General features: G+C 38.1%; 1 protein-coding gene across 5 annotated transcripts in view; it reads left to right on the plus strand.

Moving 5' to 3' along the window:
• The window catches only part of grb14 (growth factor receptor-bound protein 14), a 45146-nt gene extending 34637 nt beyond the window's left edge, over positions 1–10509 (plus strand). For all 5 annotated transcript variants that reach the window (XM_034110388.2, XM_034110387.2, XM_071207091.1 and 2 more), the window contains 12 exons: positions 5–161; positions 1938–2059; positions 2181–2255; positions 2382–2519; positions 5235–5345; positions 5454–5549; positions 5921–5983; positions 8169–8285; positions 8507–8576; positions 8675–8762; positions 9202–9295; positions 9680–10509. In XM_034110388.2, the coding sequence (XP_033966279.1) occupies positions 5–161; positions 1938–2059; positions 2181–2255; positions 2382–2519; positions 5235–5345; positions 5454–5549; positions 5921–5983; positions 8169–8285; positions 8507–8576; positions 8675–8762; positions 9202–9295; positions 9680–9826 (1278 nt within the window). In that variant the 3' untranslated portion in view covers positions 9827–10509. The remainder of the gene's footprint in view (positions 1–4; positions 162–1937; positions 2060–2180; positions 2256–2381; positions 2520–5234; positions 5346–5453; positions 5550–5920; positions 5984–8168; positions 8286–8506; positions 8577–8674; positions 8763–9201; positions 9296–9679) is intronic.
• Positions 10510–13302: the final 2793 nt, after the last annotated feature.

Below are 13302 nucleotides of genomic sequence, written 5' to 3' on the forward strand. Positions count from 1 at the left end.
GCAGCTAATCAAAGTTTATAATGAAGACAACACCAGCAGAGCAGTCGAGGTTCCCAGTGACATCACTGCCCGGGACATATGCCAGCTGTTCGTCCTGAAGAACCACTGCATTGATGACCACAGCTGGACTCTTTTTGAACACATCTCTCATCTGGGAATAGGTGAAATATTGTGTCCTGTAGAAATATCCTTATCAAGTCTCGAAAAGTACTTTAAAGTAGAGACAGTAAATCATACATTTGATTTGGCCATATGTATAGTACTGGTATTAACCATGTGATGGTAATGTTGTTAGTCTTGTGGGTGAGATTTGAGGATTTGATGGGAGGAGTGGGGGGTGGTGACGTGTAGATACTGTACATGTGAGTGAAAAGGAGCACTGTCTAAATTGTTAACCAATTCAGTGCCAAATCAAATCCTGAAGATAATGAGGGGGGGTTATGATTGTGTCTTTGTCACTTGAGGCATCAATTATAAATCCCCTTGCATAAAACATTGTCCGTCATCCTCCATTCGCCTTGCATTAGAAAGTAGGTAGTGCAATGCATGATAAGATAATTACTGTCTCTGGTATTTAGCTTTTCTCTCACTTTTATAATATTTCATCCTGCTAGCATTGTGCTGTATGTGATGCTGCTGATCGGGTTATTTCACTTAAAGGATCACCAGCTTAACTAACGCTGAAATTAATGATCCAAAGCTTCTTCTTTGCCATGGTAATTGACATTCAAAATCTCGATTCAAATGTTTTTAAATAAATGATTCAATATGTAACAAAACGTACTAATACTCCATTATAATGAGGATTAGCAATCCCACATTATGCACTATACATCATCAACATAACTTATTACCAGTTAACCTTAGAGCAATGTTGGTTGTTTGTGTGGAGGTGCGTTTGGACGTTCAAAGCCCATTTATTTTTGGATGGCCTGAATACCCAACTGAAACGGTTTGTTTTAAAAATATGCAACCATTTAAACTACTTTTTAGGTCTTAAATAGCTTGCTTTGAAGAACAATCTGAATTTTTCATCAATCCTTTACCCGTTTATGTAACATATAGTGTGATGCACATCAGCATTGCATTCAACTATATGTTGTATGAAGGACATCAAATGTAGTTCTTTTTAAAATAAGAGTGAAAAAGGAAACAATCAGCCAATGGTATATTAACACTGATCTGGTCTGATTGCATAGAAAAGATTTCTCAGCTGCATTTCCACACTATTTCACACTTTACCTAATTCATACATCTGTTTTTCTCTAGTCATCAATTTATTTGTTCTCTGTTGCCTAATAATTTAAAGTGAAACAAATAGTTATTTACATATTCTTAGTTGAACTTGTCCAGATAAACAAACGGCTCAAATGCTTCTTTGTAGGTTTACAATGTTCCCCTGATCTTTTATACCCCTTATAAAGAACCCCTGTAATACATTTCATTTGAAGATACATTGTTTTCATGGCATTGAGTTCATATTAATAAATGTTTATTGTGTTATTCAATTAAATCATCTACAAAACAGGGCTGTAATTGTTCAGAAAGATGTTATCAGTCATTGACAGTACAGCATGAAAAGTTACTTGTTGTGTGATGACATATTCACCCTGATGTTTTGCAACGCTCCTTAACATGGCTCTCTTGATTTATTTATTTTTTATCATTTCAAATTCTGGGAAATAATTAAGTTTCATGTTGTACTGATTTGCTCGCGTTCTCATCCAGCTGTTAAACATTGGTATGAAGTTAATAATCAAACTCTGTGCTTCAAAGTAAAGCAACACAACTCTAGTCAGGAAATAGTTTGCAGACGTTTTTTCATTAACTTTGGTTTGGTGTTACAGCTGAATCTATTCAGCCTCCGTCTTTTATCAATGAAGAAGAGAGAAACACGTGAAGTTGATATTTATTTTCTTTCCTACTTGTCTCACTAGAGAGAACCATTGAAGACCATGAGTCTGTTATGGAGGTGCTATCCGGCTGGGGAATGGACACAGACTGCCGGCTGTATTTTAGGAAGAATTATGCTAAATACGAGTTCTTCAGGAAACCCCTGGTGAGTAAACTGTATGTATTGTAATAGTTTATACACATCATTTTGCCTTAAATATCCTTTCTATTGTACTAACCCACCTACATTTCTTACCACCCTGTAATAACTGCTCTCATATTGGTAGGACTTTTTCCCGGATCACATGGTCTCCATATCCAGTGAAACCAATGGCATGGTGGATCACTCTCAGCTTATACAGGTAAGTTCTTTCTGTTTACTCTGCACTTTCTTTGACTTTGAGTGCCAATTGTTTAAATGTGCTGTGTACCTTACGATTATACTGTACACACCCATGTATGGACAAATATTTCTCTACCCAACACAGACCTTTCTCAACTCCAGCACATGCCCAGAGATACATGGACACCTCCATGCCAAAGAGCAAAGCAGGAAATCTTGGAAGAAGTTCTATTTTGTCCTGCGTAGGTCGGGCCTTTATTTCTCCAATAAGGGAACTTCCAAGGTCAGTAAAGCTAAATGACTCATCTACAGAATGTTCTCTACATGTTGTGAAATTCAAAGCAATATAAAAATCAGACATCATGTGTAACTTGTTGCAGACAATTAAAGCCATTCTGTTGCATGCAATCCTATTTTGATACTTCCAGTATGTTCAACTCAAGAGTTCATACATGGGCCGCTAGGGACTGGCTGCAGAAAGGAGCAATTTCCATAGACCCCCATGTTAAAATGCCCAACTTTACAGCAGAAAAAAACATGTTTCTACCCATGGATGCAATAAATATTATTATCGATATAGTTAGATTCCACCTTCATGATTATGAATCTGTGAGTGAACCCTTTTATTTATATTAGGTCTTAAAGTTTTTGCATAAATTAGGGCGTGGTCACGTTGATGGACACGTACATGCCTCACTGTCAGTTAACAGCAACTTGTCCACTCTACTAGGCTACAACCATAGAGGCTACAACGTTAGTTAGTCATAGTACTGTACTTGACCCTTTTAGCTTTAGCCGTGTTCGTGGTGATTGTGCCTTTTACGGAATATTGTTAAAAATACCAGACAATTAAAATGTCGTGCTGTGAGCTTGAATGTACTAATATTATACATGTTAACCCCGTTCGCAGGTGTTTGTGTGCTTGGTAGCTTAGCTTGTTACTTATTAGCCAGCTAAGGACGTAACCCTTTATGCATACATATACATTTTAGTTTATGATTCAGCCTTGGGTAAGACTTTTATAGTCTATGGCTATGACGCCCATAATGCTAAACGGGAGCAAATGTTAATAGGGGACCCAATTATCCCAGTGGTGACTGCTGGAGCTAACGGAGCCGCAGGGGGCTAGCTCCAGCCGGCGTCCCCGAGCTAGCCCACTGCGGCTCCGTTAGGTCCGGGCGGTGGAGTACGTCTTTTCTCAAGGTGTGAATGACAAGCATTAAGAATAACAAAATATAGCTAATTCTCTTGCAGATTGTCTCATTTGATTATGAATGTAACGTTTATATAGGGGAACGACACTGTTAGCAGTAACTTGGTATGCATGTATTTCATGTTAGCTTAGCTTCTTAGCCTGAGCTAGCTCTGTTTACTTCCAGTTCGGAGGCAACAGGTCCCGCCTCTTTGTCCTTATTTGGAGCAGGCGGGATTAGACTCTGACGTCACAGTCGAGCCGTTAGTGGCCGACTCCGCCTACTAAGGGCTTCACGGCAACTCTGCAGAATCCTATGGGTGACGTCACGGACACTACGTCCATTTATATATACAGTCTATGGTTCAACTGCATTCGTTTGGTCCATTCTTACTTTAACTAAATGCACGTAGTTCACACCGTTAACATCCAACATGAAAAATGCATGGCATCCATTAGAACAGGGGTGTCAAACTCAAGGCCCGGGGGCCAAATCCGGCCCGCGACTCTATTTGATGTGGCCCGCAAGACCTTGCAAAGAATATAATAAGTTTATTATACGGTTACATGCCACTTTACAGAAGCAGGTTGCCCATAAACTACATGTCCCACAATGCATCTCGTTTTGTGACATGCGCACAGAAGAAACTTGCAATTATTTGCCCTGGACTTCTGCTTTCAGACTTAGTTAATTACTAAGTTATTACCCTATCCGATAATAATCCAATTCAGAGGCAATAATGTCATATAATACATTATTTTATATATATGTTTGTATATTTATATAGTTGCCACCGGCCCTTTGAGTGCAACCATAATGCTAATGTGGCCCGCGATGAAATTGAGTTTGACACCCCTGCATTAGAACATTACAATTATTATATATGAAGGTACATCTTGGCCCTCTGATGGATTATGGGGTCACCAGTTCATCTTCTGTATAAATCTCACTCGTGCTGAGAGAGGGCAGTGAAACAGGTTGAGCTTGATTTTCCGTAGGTTAGCTGGCACATCATCCAGGCAGAAACAGGACTCTCAGAGCTGCTGACAAGTGAAGCTTATACCTAGGCACCAGCCGTGCCAACACAACCACTTCTCAACTGCTTTCATTTCCTACAACAGTAGACCTTTTGTTGTCGGGTGCAGGGAAGCTTTGGTATGGCGCCCACTTTAACGCTCGCAGGTTTACCATTCATCTTTGGTCAGACACGTTGCTTCTCAGTCAGTACAGACACTCATGGCTGAGGCGTTACTTTAAATAAGGAAGTGAAGTTGGTGCGTCACATGAACAGCAGAACAATGGCAATCTTTGTGCTTTTTTCCCATCTTGGTAACTTATCTTTGGCACAATGAGTGTGTTGATAGTGTCTTAATACAGCCCCTATCAATATGTCTAATTGTATCCTTATCTCTGTCATGGCTTTTATAGGCTAACCACACCCAGAATGACTGATAACATTGTTATGTATCATATATATTGATATATATGCACTGTTTAAATGTTAGTGCTTCACCTCGGGCCCTAAATAAGCTATTATATTCCTTTTACCCAAAAGAATAGACTGGAAATCGGGTTTGATTCAAATGTATAGTACATTGCATTTATTCCCTGTTAACAGATTTCAAACAGGACCATGCCCCATTAATTTCTAAAAGGAAATTACTTTCTTGTGTTTTTTTACATAAAGAGGCAAGAATGTGACATAATCAAAGACCAAACATGTGTCTCTCACATACATCAGATTTCCATGTTGTGGAGATAAATATCTGACTCTTATTTTATGATGACTTATCTTTCTTTTACAGGAACCGAGGCATCTCCAGTTCATTGCCGACTTCAGTGACAGTGATGTCTACACAGTGTTGTCAGCCAAAAAACGACATGGAGCACCTACAGATTACGGCTTCTGTGTCAAGGTACCTTCACTTCCTCGAAATGCCAAAGACTGTACAAAATGAGCTGAAGTTTTGTATTGATTACTAGCGTGCTGAACTCTTTTGTCTTCTTGTAACTTCTTTCTCCAGTCTATAAAGGGTAGTTCGGGCCGGGACTTGAAGCTGCTCTGTGCGGATGATGAGCAGACCAGGACCTGCTGGATCACAGCCATGCGCTTGTTAAAGGTTGGCTTGCTGATCGCTAACCGGTGAAGTCTTAGAGGAGGAATGCTGAGTCAGTGCTAGAATCAGATTTAGCTTTGGGAGCAGGGCGAGGGAAACTATTGAGTGATGCTGGATTATCACTCCTACTCTTTATAGAAGCAGCATGTGTTCATTGTCTAGATATCTGCTGGATGCACTTCAGTGCATTAGAAACTCCCCTGCTGGTCTATTAATAAAACAGTAAAGCGCAACAGACTGTGATTTATTTCTATGTGCCCCTTTTCATCATTACACTCCAGGTCTACTGAACCTATTTTAAAGGTAAAATGGGATACATATATATATATATTTGGGGTTGGAATTTAAAATCCTGACATTTTTCTATATTACAGTATGGGATGGAGCTGTACCAGAACTTTATCCAGCCACACCAGAAACAAAAAGCTTCACCAATGGTAGGCTGAAAGTTTTTTTATGATTCATCATTTTGTGATCTGTCTCTTTCTCACACATTTCTGCCCATAAATGAGTGTATTTAATTTGCCAAAAAAACACTGTAAACAACGTTAAAGTTACATCTGACTGATAGCAATATTTTATTTTATAGTTTTAAAATGGCTTAAGGTATCGTGATAATATTGTGAATTATTTTGGCAACTTTTATGAACCAATGATAGTTTCCAAATAAATGGGACCCTCTTGGTGAAAAACCCACAAACTATTCCCTCAACATATATGCTAAAGACTTTTACCTCTTTTGACATTAGCTAATGGTGTTTGATATTTACTCAGAAGGAAAGTGAAAATTGGATATTGTTTAGGTAAAGGTTTGCTTAAATGTTTGCCTTTACAAATGTTTATGGTTGTATTTGGTCAGTTTTTATTTGATAGCGTGTACTACAGCTCCCAGGATATCAAAACAAGGAATTTCGATGTGTCAGACATGTGTTAGAGCCAACACATAGCAATGTAGTAATATAATTGCATAGGACAAATGAGGCACCTTCAGTGTGTTAATGTGGGTTTGGTGTCTCAGAATAGCCTCAGACTCTACTGGGAATATTTTCACAGCAGTGAACACAATCTATTTATGGCCTTTGGACATGCTCGTGAACCCTCCGCTTTCTAAAAATACACAGTGATCAGCTGCTCTTAGATTTAACAACTCATCACCTCTTCTCTGCTGTCATATGTGACCAGCCAGGAGGATTAGCCACAGAGATAGGGGAGAACGGGAATCTGCCAGATGCGGGGCAGGCTGCTGAGGCTACGCAAAGATTTAGATAAACAACTGATTCATACGATCATTAACACTTTATAGTAACTATAAGGAGTAAATGAATTGTTCATTTATCTTTTGTTTATAGTTTGATAAAAAAGGACAATGTATAATGTGTACTAATAATAATTCATATTGCTGTTAGTAGGCAATCTTTGTTTATTGTTGCATTAATACTTACATAACACTTTATACCTAATTATATACTTTTTAATGATCACCAAATGATTTGTAAACCTTTTCAGAAAATTGTTTGTTAAACTTGTGGTGACATCCATAGACACAGATATGTGTAACACTATAAATGGTTAATTATTGTATTATTATAGTGTTGCTTTTAAATGACTTAACAAATTGTTAATAACTATTGTTTAGTGAAATCTTATCTATAAACTAATTATTTGGGTGGCCGTCATAATTATTTGTTGCAACCTCATCATAGATATCTAAAGAATGTTTATAAATGGTTAAATACATTTTCTTTTGAAAGGTTTACACATTATTTGATCATCATTAATTAACAAATACTTAATATAATATATACAACTTCATAATATTTTCAACATATTTCAAATAGTTTATTAAAGTAATCAGAAAGTAATTGTCTTATCGGCTATGATTCAGTACCTAGTTTACAGTATAAACACATGATTTGATATCTAATGATAAAACGTCATACATTGTAGTATCACTAATAATTTGTCAATATTATTATTCATGTCAATGTTTGTTAAACATTAAGTAATTCCTGATCTAACTTATCTTTTACCCTTTACCCTTTATGAATGATGGTTTCATAAAGTGTTACTTGATAAGATGTCTATCATTGAAAATGGGTCATAGTGAATACGATGGGTAGAGATGGCCTAGCCTCAAAGTAAGCACTGGTCACTTTGTATTAAACTCTCATTTCAATTGTAGGCTTAGTAGGTGGCAGAGGAAAAAATGTGGTCATTTAAAAGCTTCTCAGTAATTTTGATAAGAAGACATTTCTTGGGTGTGTGCAGTGAGCCACTCACTATATGGCAGCTTAAGGGGCTAAAATGTGCCCATGTGTCATTCTTTTCAAAACTACTTTAATCCCTTTTCAATGGACTTCTTTTCTGTCTGGGATCATCCAGAAATGATGAAGATGGAGTCACGTTACTCAGACACTAGATGGCAATACAATACCAAAAGAGAGCCAAAGCGATTCCATGCTAGAGAATAAAAGGGAAATCAACCCTCCATAAAATTGTATTGAGTTTAATAATACAACATTGTTATATCATGAAATAAAGAAATAGCAACATTACTAAGGATTGAATTAAACAAGCATCAATCAGATAATACAAAATTGTATATTGTGCATGCAATTTCAGAGGAGCATCTCAGAGAATTCTCTGGTGGCCATGGACTTTTCTGGCCAAAAGAGCCGTGTGATCGAGAACCCGTCCGAGGCGATGTCTGTGGCGGTGGAGGAAGGCCTGTCATGGAGGGTAAGTCTGTGAATCACTATTGAAAACATTTCATCTTTACATTTGGTGAACCTAAGAGTTATTACGAATTCATAATGTGTTTTTGATATAAAAAAGTATACACAATATCTTAGCAACATAAAACGTATACTGTAGGGTTGATGATTGTGTCTTTTGAAAAAAGGATGAATTAACTATCAACGTGACTACAACTAATATTGTGGCTGTTATTTCTGCCTCAGAGGAAGAGCTGCCACCGTCTGAGCGGCCATGGGAGCCCCTCCACATCACACAGCTCTTTGTTAAACATGGGTCTGTGGGTCACTTTTCCTTTTTGTCATCTGTACACACGTGAAATAGATAATTAAAAAAGGAATCGTTCAAAGTATATCCATTTTTTTGTGCTTCAGCTCTCCACTTGGGTCAGCCCTGGTTCCACGGCAAACTGTCGAGGGAGGAGGCACAGCGTATAATCACTCAGCAGGGTCTCATCGATGGGTAAGGAGTTTTTTCTCTGTTTTCATTATGTAATTAAATACATCAGGTTTATTGTGAGAAATTAGACCACTGGGCTTACAGCATTTGGTGCAACCTCAATCTTTATATTTTAATATCCCCTGGGAGTACTGTTTATATATACCCCTGTTGTACATTTCACAAATATATTATATTTAACAATACAGTTGTGTATTTGCAAAATAGTCAATGTAGAGTCTTCACAAATATTTTAAAAGACATTTGTATGAATTAGCATATTTACATCTGGAAGCAAGATAATGGAAGCAGATCTCCAAAAAGAGCAGTATAAGCAATATTCCTTTGTAGACCTTACTTTTTCAAATACTTGTAAATGCCGCAAGATGTTGTATAGATTTGATACATATTTTAAATAGGGTTTAATTGATACAACAGTGAAGAGCTTTCTTTTTGTTTTCAGAATGTTTATTCTGAGGGACAGCCAAAGCAACCCTAAGACTTTTGTACTGTCGCTGTGCCACATGCAGAAAATTAAACACTTTCAGATCATACCCGTGAGTACAATTCACTGTTCCTATACAAGGTTATTTTTTTATATACCTTACCCAACTTCCAAATGTAAGCCTCATACAGAATTCAGTATAGATACACTGGTCACAATTTTTTATTTCGAATTAGAATTTCAGATATTTAAAGAAAATCTGACGTGCTGTGTCCAATTTCTTCTTAGAACTATAATTGACATTATATACAAACTTTTTTGAACTTTTTTTTCAAATGGAAGATTAAATTGTGTTTCATAAATATCAGAGGAGAGTTATTATGTTATGTTGTGTATGTAGCCCTATTATAGAGGGTCCACTATTTATTAGGCTAATATGTGTCCATCCTTGTGTGGATGTGAAATGTAAGCATGTTTGTGTGTGCGTCCCCTTCAGGTGGACGATGATGGGGAGTTATTCTACAGTCTGGATGACGATCAAACACGCTTCACCGACTTGATCCAGTTGGTGGAATTTTACCAGCTAAACAGAGGGGTGTTGCCCTGCAAGCTCAAACACCACTGTGCCCGTATCACCCTGTGAACAAGGGACCCACGAGACCCCCGAGGGCCCAGATGCACCTTAACTCCAGGGCCTTTCCAGACAAACACTCCCAGTGTTCTTGTGCCTTGAAGAAGAAAGACATACAGCCATACTAACTGAAACCACTGTTATAATCCACTATCATTGACATCCATAGTCTGCTACATGGGCCCTCCTTCTTTGCTTTGAAAGCTGAATTTAAGAACAGACCATAATAACTGACCACATGTGCTGGTGATTTGCATCTTCTACCGTGAAGTCTTTGCCCCATAATGTGCCAATGGGTGGTGGTAAATCCATGGTCCAAACATGACTTCCTGTACTCTGCATTGTCGAGCATGTGATACATTTTTATTTGAAATTATATCATGCAAGAAATTGTCATACACAACAACTCTGTCCTCTTGAATTTGAGCGAACCAAGCTATCTTACTTTTCTTTGTCATTGTATTTTTAAGTATTCAGGTATTTGTTTTGTAAAATAAATTGCTGTTGTTTTCTATATGAGGGCTAAAATGACCTCTCAGGAAGTGCCCCTGTGCATGCCCAGTGAGTGGGATCGATACTGCTGTAGAGGGGAGAGGAGACGTGATGTACAGGTGGAGAGACATAGCACACAACCTCACTGCACTGTACATTCATTTGAAATGTTTGTGATTAAATGAAATGTTTGTTTTACATGACTTTAATTGCGAGCTTGTTCTAGAGTGAAAGGAGTGACATTTATTTCAGGTATGCATTTTGAAATACTTGGCTTGGTTGTTGGTGTTATTCCCACTGCTGTGGACACTGCCATTAACGCATCAGCTTTTAATAACAAGGTATTTTAAATCAGTGACATGGTTGAAACACCATCTAATGTTAGTTTAATTATTTTATAGCTGTACAACATTGCATTGAACAATAAATACTATGGACTGCATATTTTTATATATATAAACAAAGTCTGTTTGTAAGATGTTATTGCTATCATTCATTTTTCTATTTTAGGAAAATATACAATGTACACATACTGTAGTGAATGTTAAAATCACGTTACTGTATGTTGTCCAGCACGGTAAACTCTGATCTGGGACACTGAAGCAAAAAAGTATACATTGTATGGTAAATGGGCCATACAGGGTTATGATAAAAATGCAATGACAGATACTAAATCTCACTATAAAACGAAAAGTCCACCTTAGCTCCCTCATCAGCACACAGTGGGGCACTTTACTGCTAAAAGAGATTTGTATAGTGAATACATATGTCATGATTCTCTAATGAGATCCAGCACATAGTTAAATTTAGTTGCACTATATAGCTTGTATGGGGCGCATTAGCCTAACATTGTCTAGTTTGATTTACTGAATTCTTTGGGCAGCTTATGTATAGAGGTTGTACTACCACTAGATGGTACTACAAGCATTTTGCTTTGGCTTGTCCAGGTTTAAGTATTAAATCGTGTCTTTTTTAGTGCAATTTAAATTACATAATAGATATCAAATGTGTCAAAGATGCAATGTAGGTTCTAACTGCCTTAAAAGTGACTTAGAAATTGTCTTAATATACATTGTACATTAATGCAAAGCCTTATCTGGGGGAAATAAATGATACATATAGCAGTAGTGAGTAAGTAAGTAATGCATTGAAGCTGATCTACGTTTTATTTACAACTGACTCTCAAGGCGTTGTAGAATATGATGAAAAGAATAGTAATGGCTATGATTGGTACCTCCACAACAGTAAACAGCAGAATGCCTTGTCTTGACGCATTCATGTTAACCAGTCTTCTCTGTTGTGATAAAAACACATTGCCCCTATACCTCCCCTGCTCTACTTCAATAGCACATTTTGAAACAGTGCTCACATCCAGGGGAGATGTGCGCACACAGAGAAGTCTTAAATGCACCCCTGCTTCCGAGGTCTTGTGCTAAATGTTGTTTTGGATGTATTCCTGCCATTGATCGGAGTCTGGCTGCAGGGGGAGAGATGGCAGCTGGGAGAGACTGCGCTTCCTTTAATGAATTCATCCAGCTCCATCCTGCCCAAACGGCCTGTGGATACAGCATTTCTCCCAGTAAATAAAGAGCCTCTCGCCGCTCTGTCTCTGGCCCTCATGGACAACCACCACTGTTCCTAACACTTCTCAGAGCTACCCTGGATTTACTCCTGCCTGCACTCTCACTCTTATGACTTCAGGTTTCACACTTCAGAGTTGTCAACTTCACTTTGCTCTTAAATGCCCCTCTTGTTTTATTCCCCTAGTCTGTATTCAATTATCTGGCAGCGCTGTCTTCAGCCAATTACTGATTATCTCCAATGTACTTAAGACCTTGCTGTTTGCTCTGCTCTTGATCCACAAGAAAGGGCATTATCTGGGTATGAGTCAAGGCAGTGTATGAGGAAATTAGGCAAGTTTTGTTTAGGGGATGCGCTATAGTGAGGGTTAGAGGCTTAAACTGTTCTTTTGCAAAGGGCTCTCCCATCAGGGGTATCCAAAGCCAAAAGTAAATCCAACAGTGCTCTCTTTTCGAGCTTCACATGTGGATTGAAACAAAGATAAGGTGGAGAATAAAAACATTTGTAAATATGTAAATTATTTGTATATGTTTTAATTATTTTACACATAGTTCCGAAACATAGTTACTTAATAGTATGTCTATGTTAGGTCATACAAATAAAATAAAAAATGTGTTTTAGACACTGATTAATCTAAGAGCAAAACAAATCAAAAGCTTTCTGCAGGAATAATCCATTAACTGTTCATGATGTACCTTTAGAGCAGGGGTGCCCAACCAGTCGACCGCGATCGACCGGTCGACTGGGGAGATTCCCAGTCGATAGCGAGATGTTGTCACTACCCGATCCGTCCCCCTGCCCGATCGGTACTGCGCATGTGCGAGATGGTCCGGAAGTCCGGACGGCAACCCGAGATGGACACTTGACACAGTGGCTTTTAGCAAAGCTCAAAAAGAAAAACCGAGAGAGATTAGTTATTGTTATTACAACGTGACTTCACTATTATTTAACAATAAGTGAGAAATGAATTTAACTTATGTTAGACAGCTATCATACTGAATATATATTTACTGTGAATGTATGCAAAAATGTATGGCATATGGCTGTCTCACAGAAGTTAAATCCATGTATCAGTTATTCTGACAATGTACTTAACCCCACATAAAAGAACGCAATAAAAAGAGTTGTTAAATAATAGTGAAGTCACGTTGTAATAACAATAACTAATCTCTCTCGGTTTTTCTTTTTGAGCTTTGCTAAAAGCCACTGTGTCAAGTGTCCATCGTGGGATGCCGTCCGGAGCTGTCCAATATGGCGGACCATCTCGCACATGCGCAGTACCGATCGGGCAGGGGGACGGATCGGGTAGTGACAGATGTGTCTAAAAATAGAACAACAATATTCTGTTTTATCGTTAATGTCCTATAACATAATCTTCCTGTGCCAGAATAATGCACTTGAACGCATCAAAGCTT

This window comes from Pseudochaenichthys georgianus, chromosome 21 (assembly GCF_902827115.2).
Source record: "Pseudochaenichthys georgianus chromosome 21, fPseGeo1.2, whole genome shotgun sequence".
NCBI classification, from domain to species: domain Eukaryota; kingdom Metazoa; phylum Chordata; class Actinopteri; order Perciformes; family Channichthyidae; genus Pseudochaenichthys; species Pseudochaenichthys georgianus.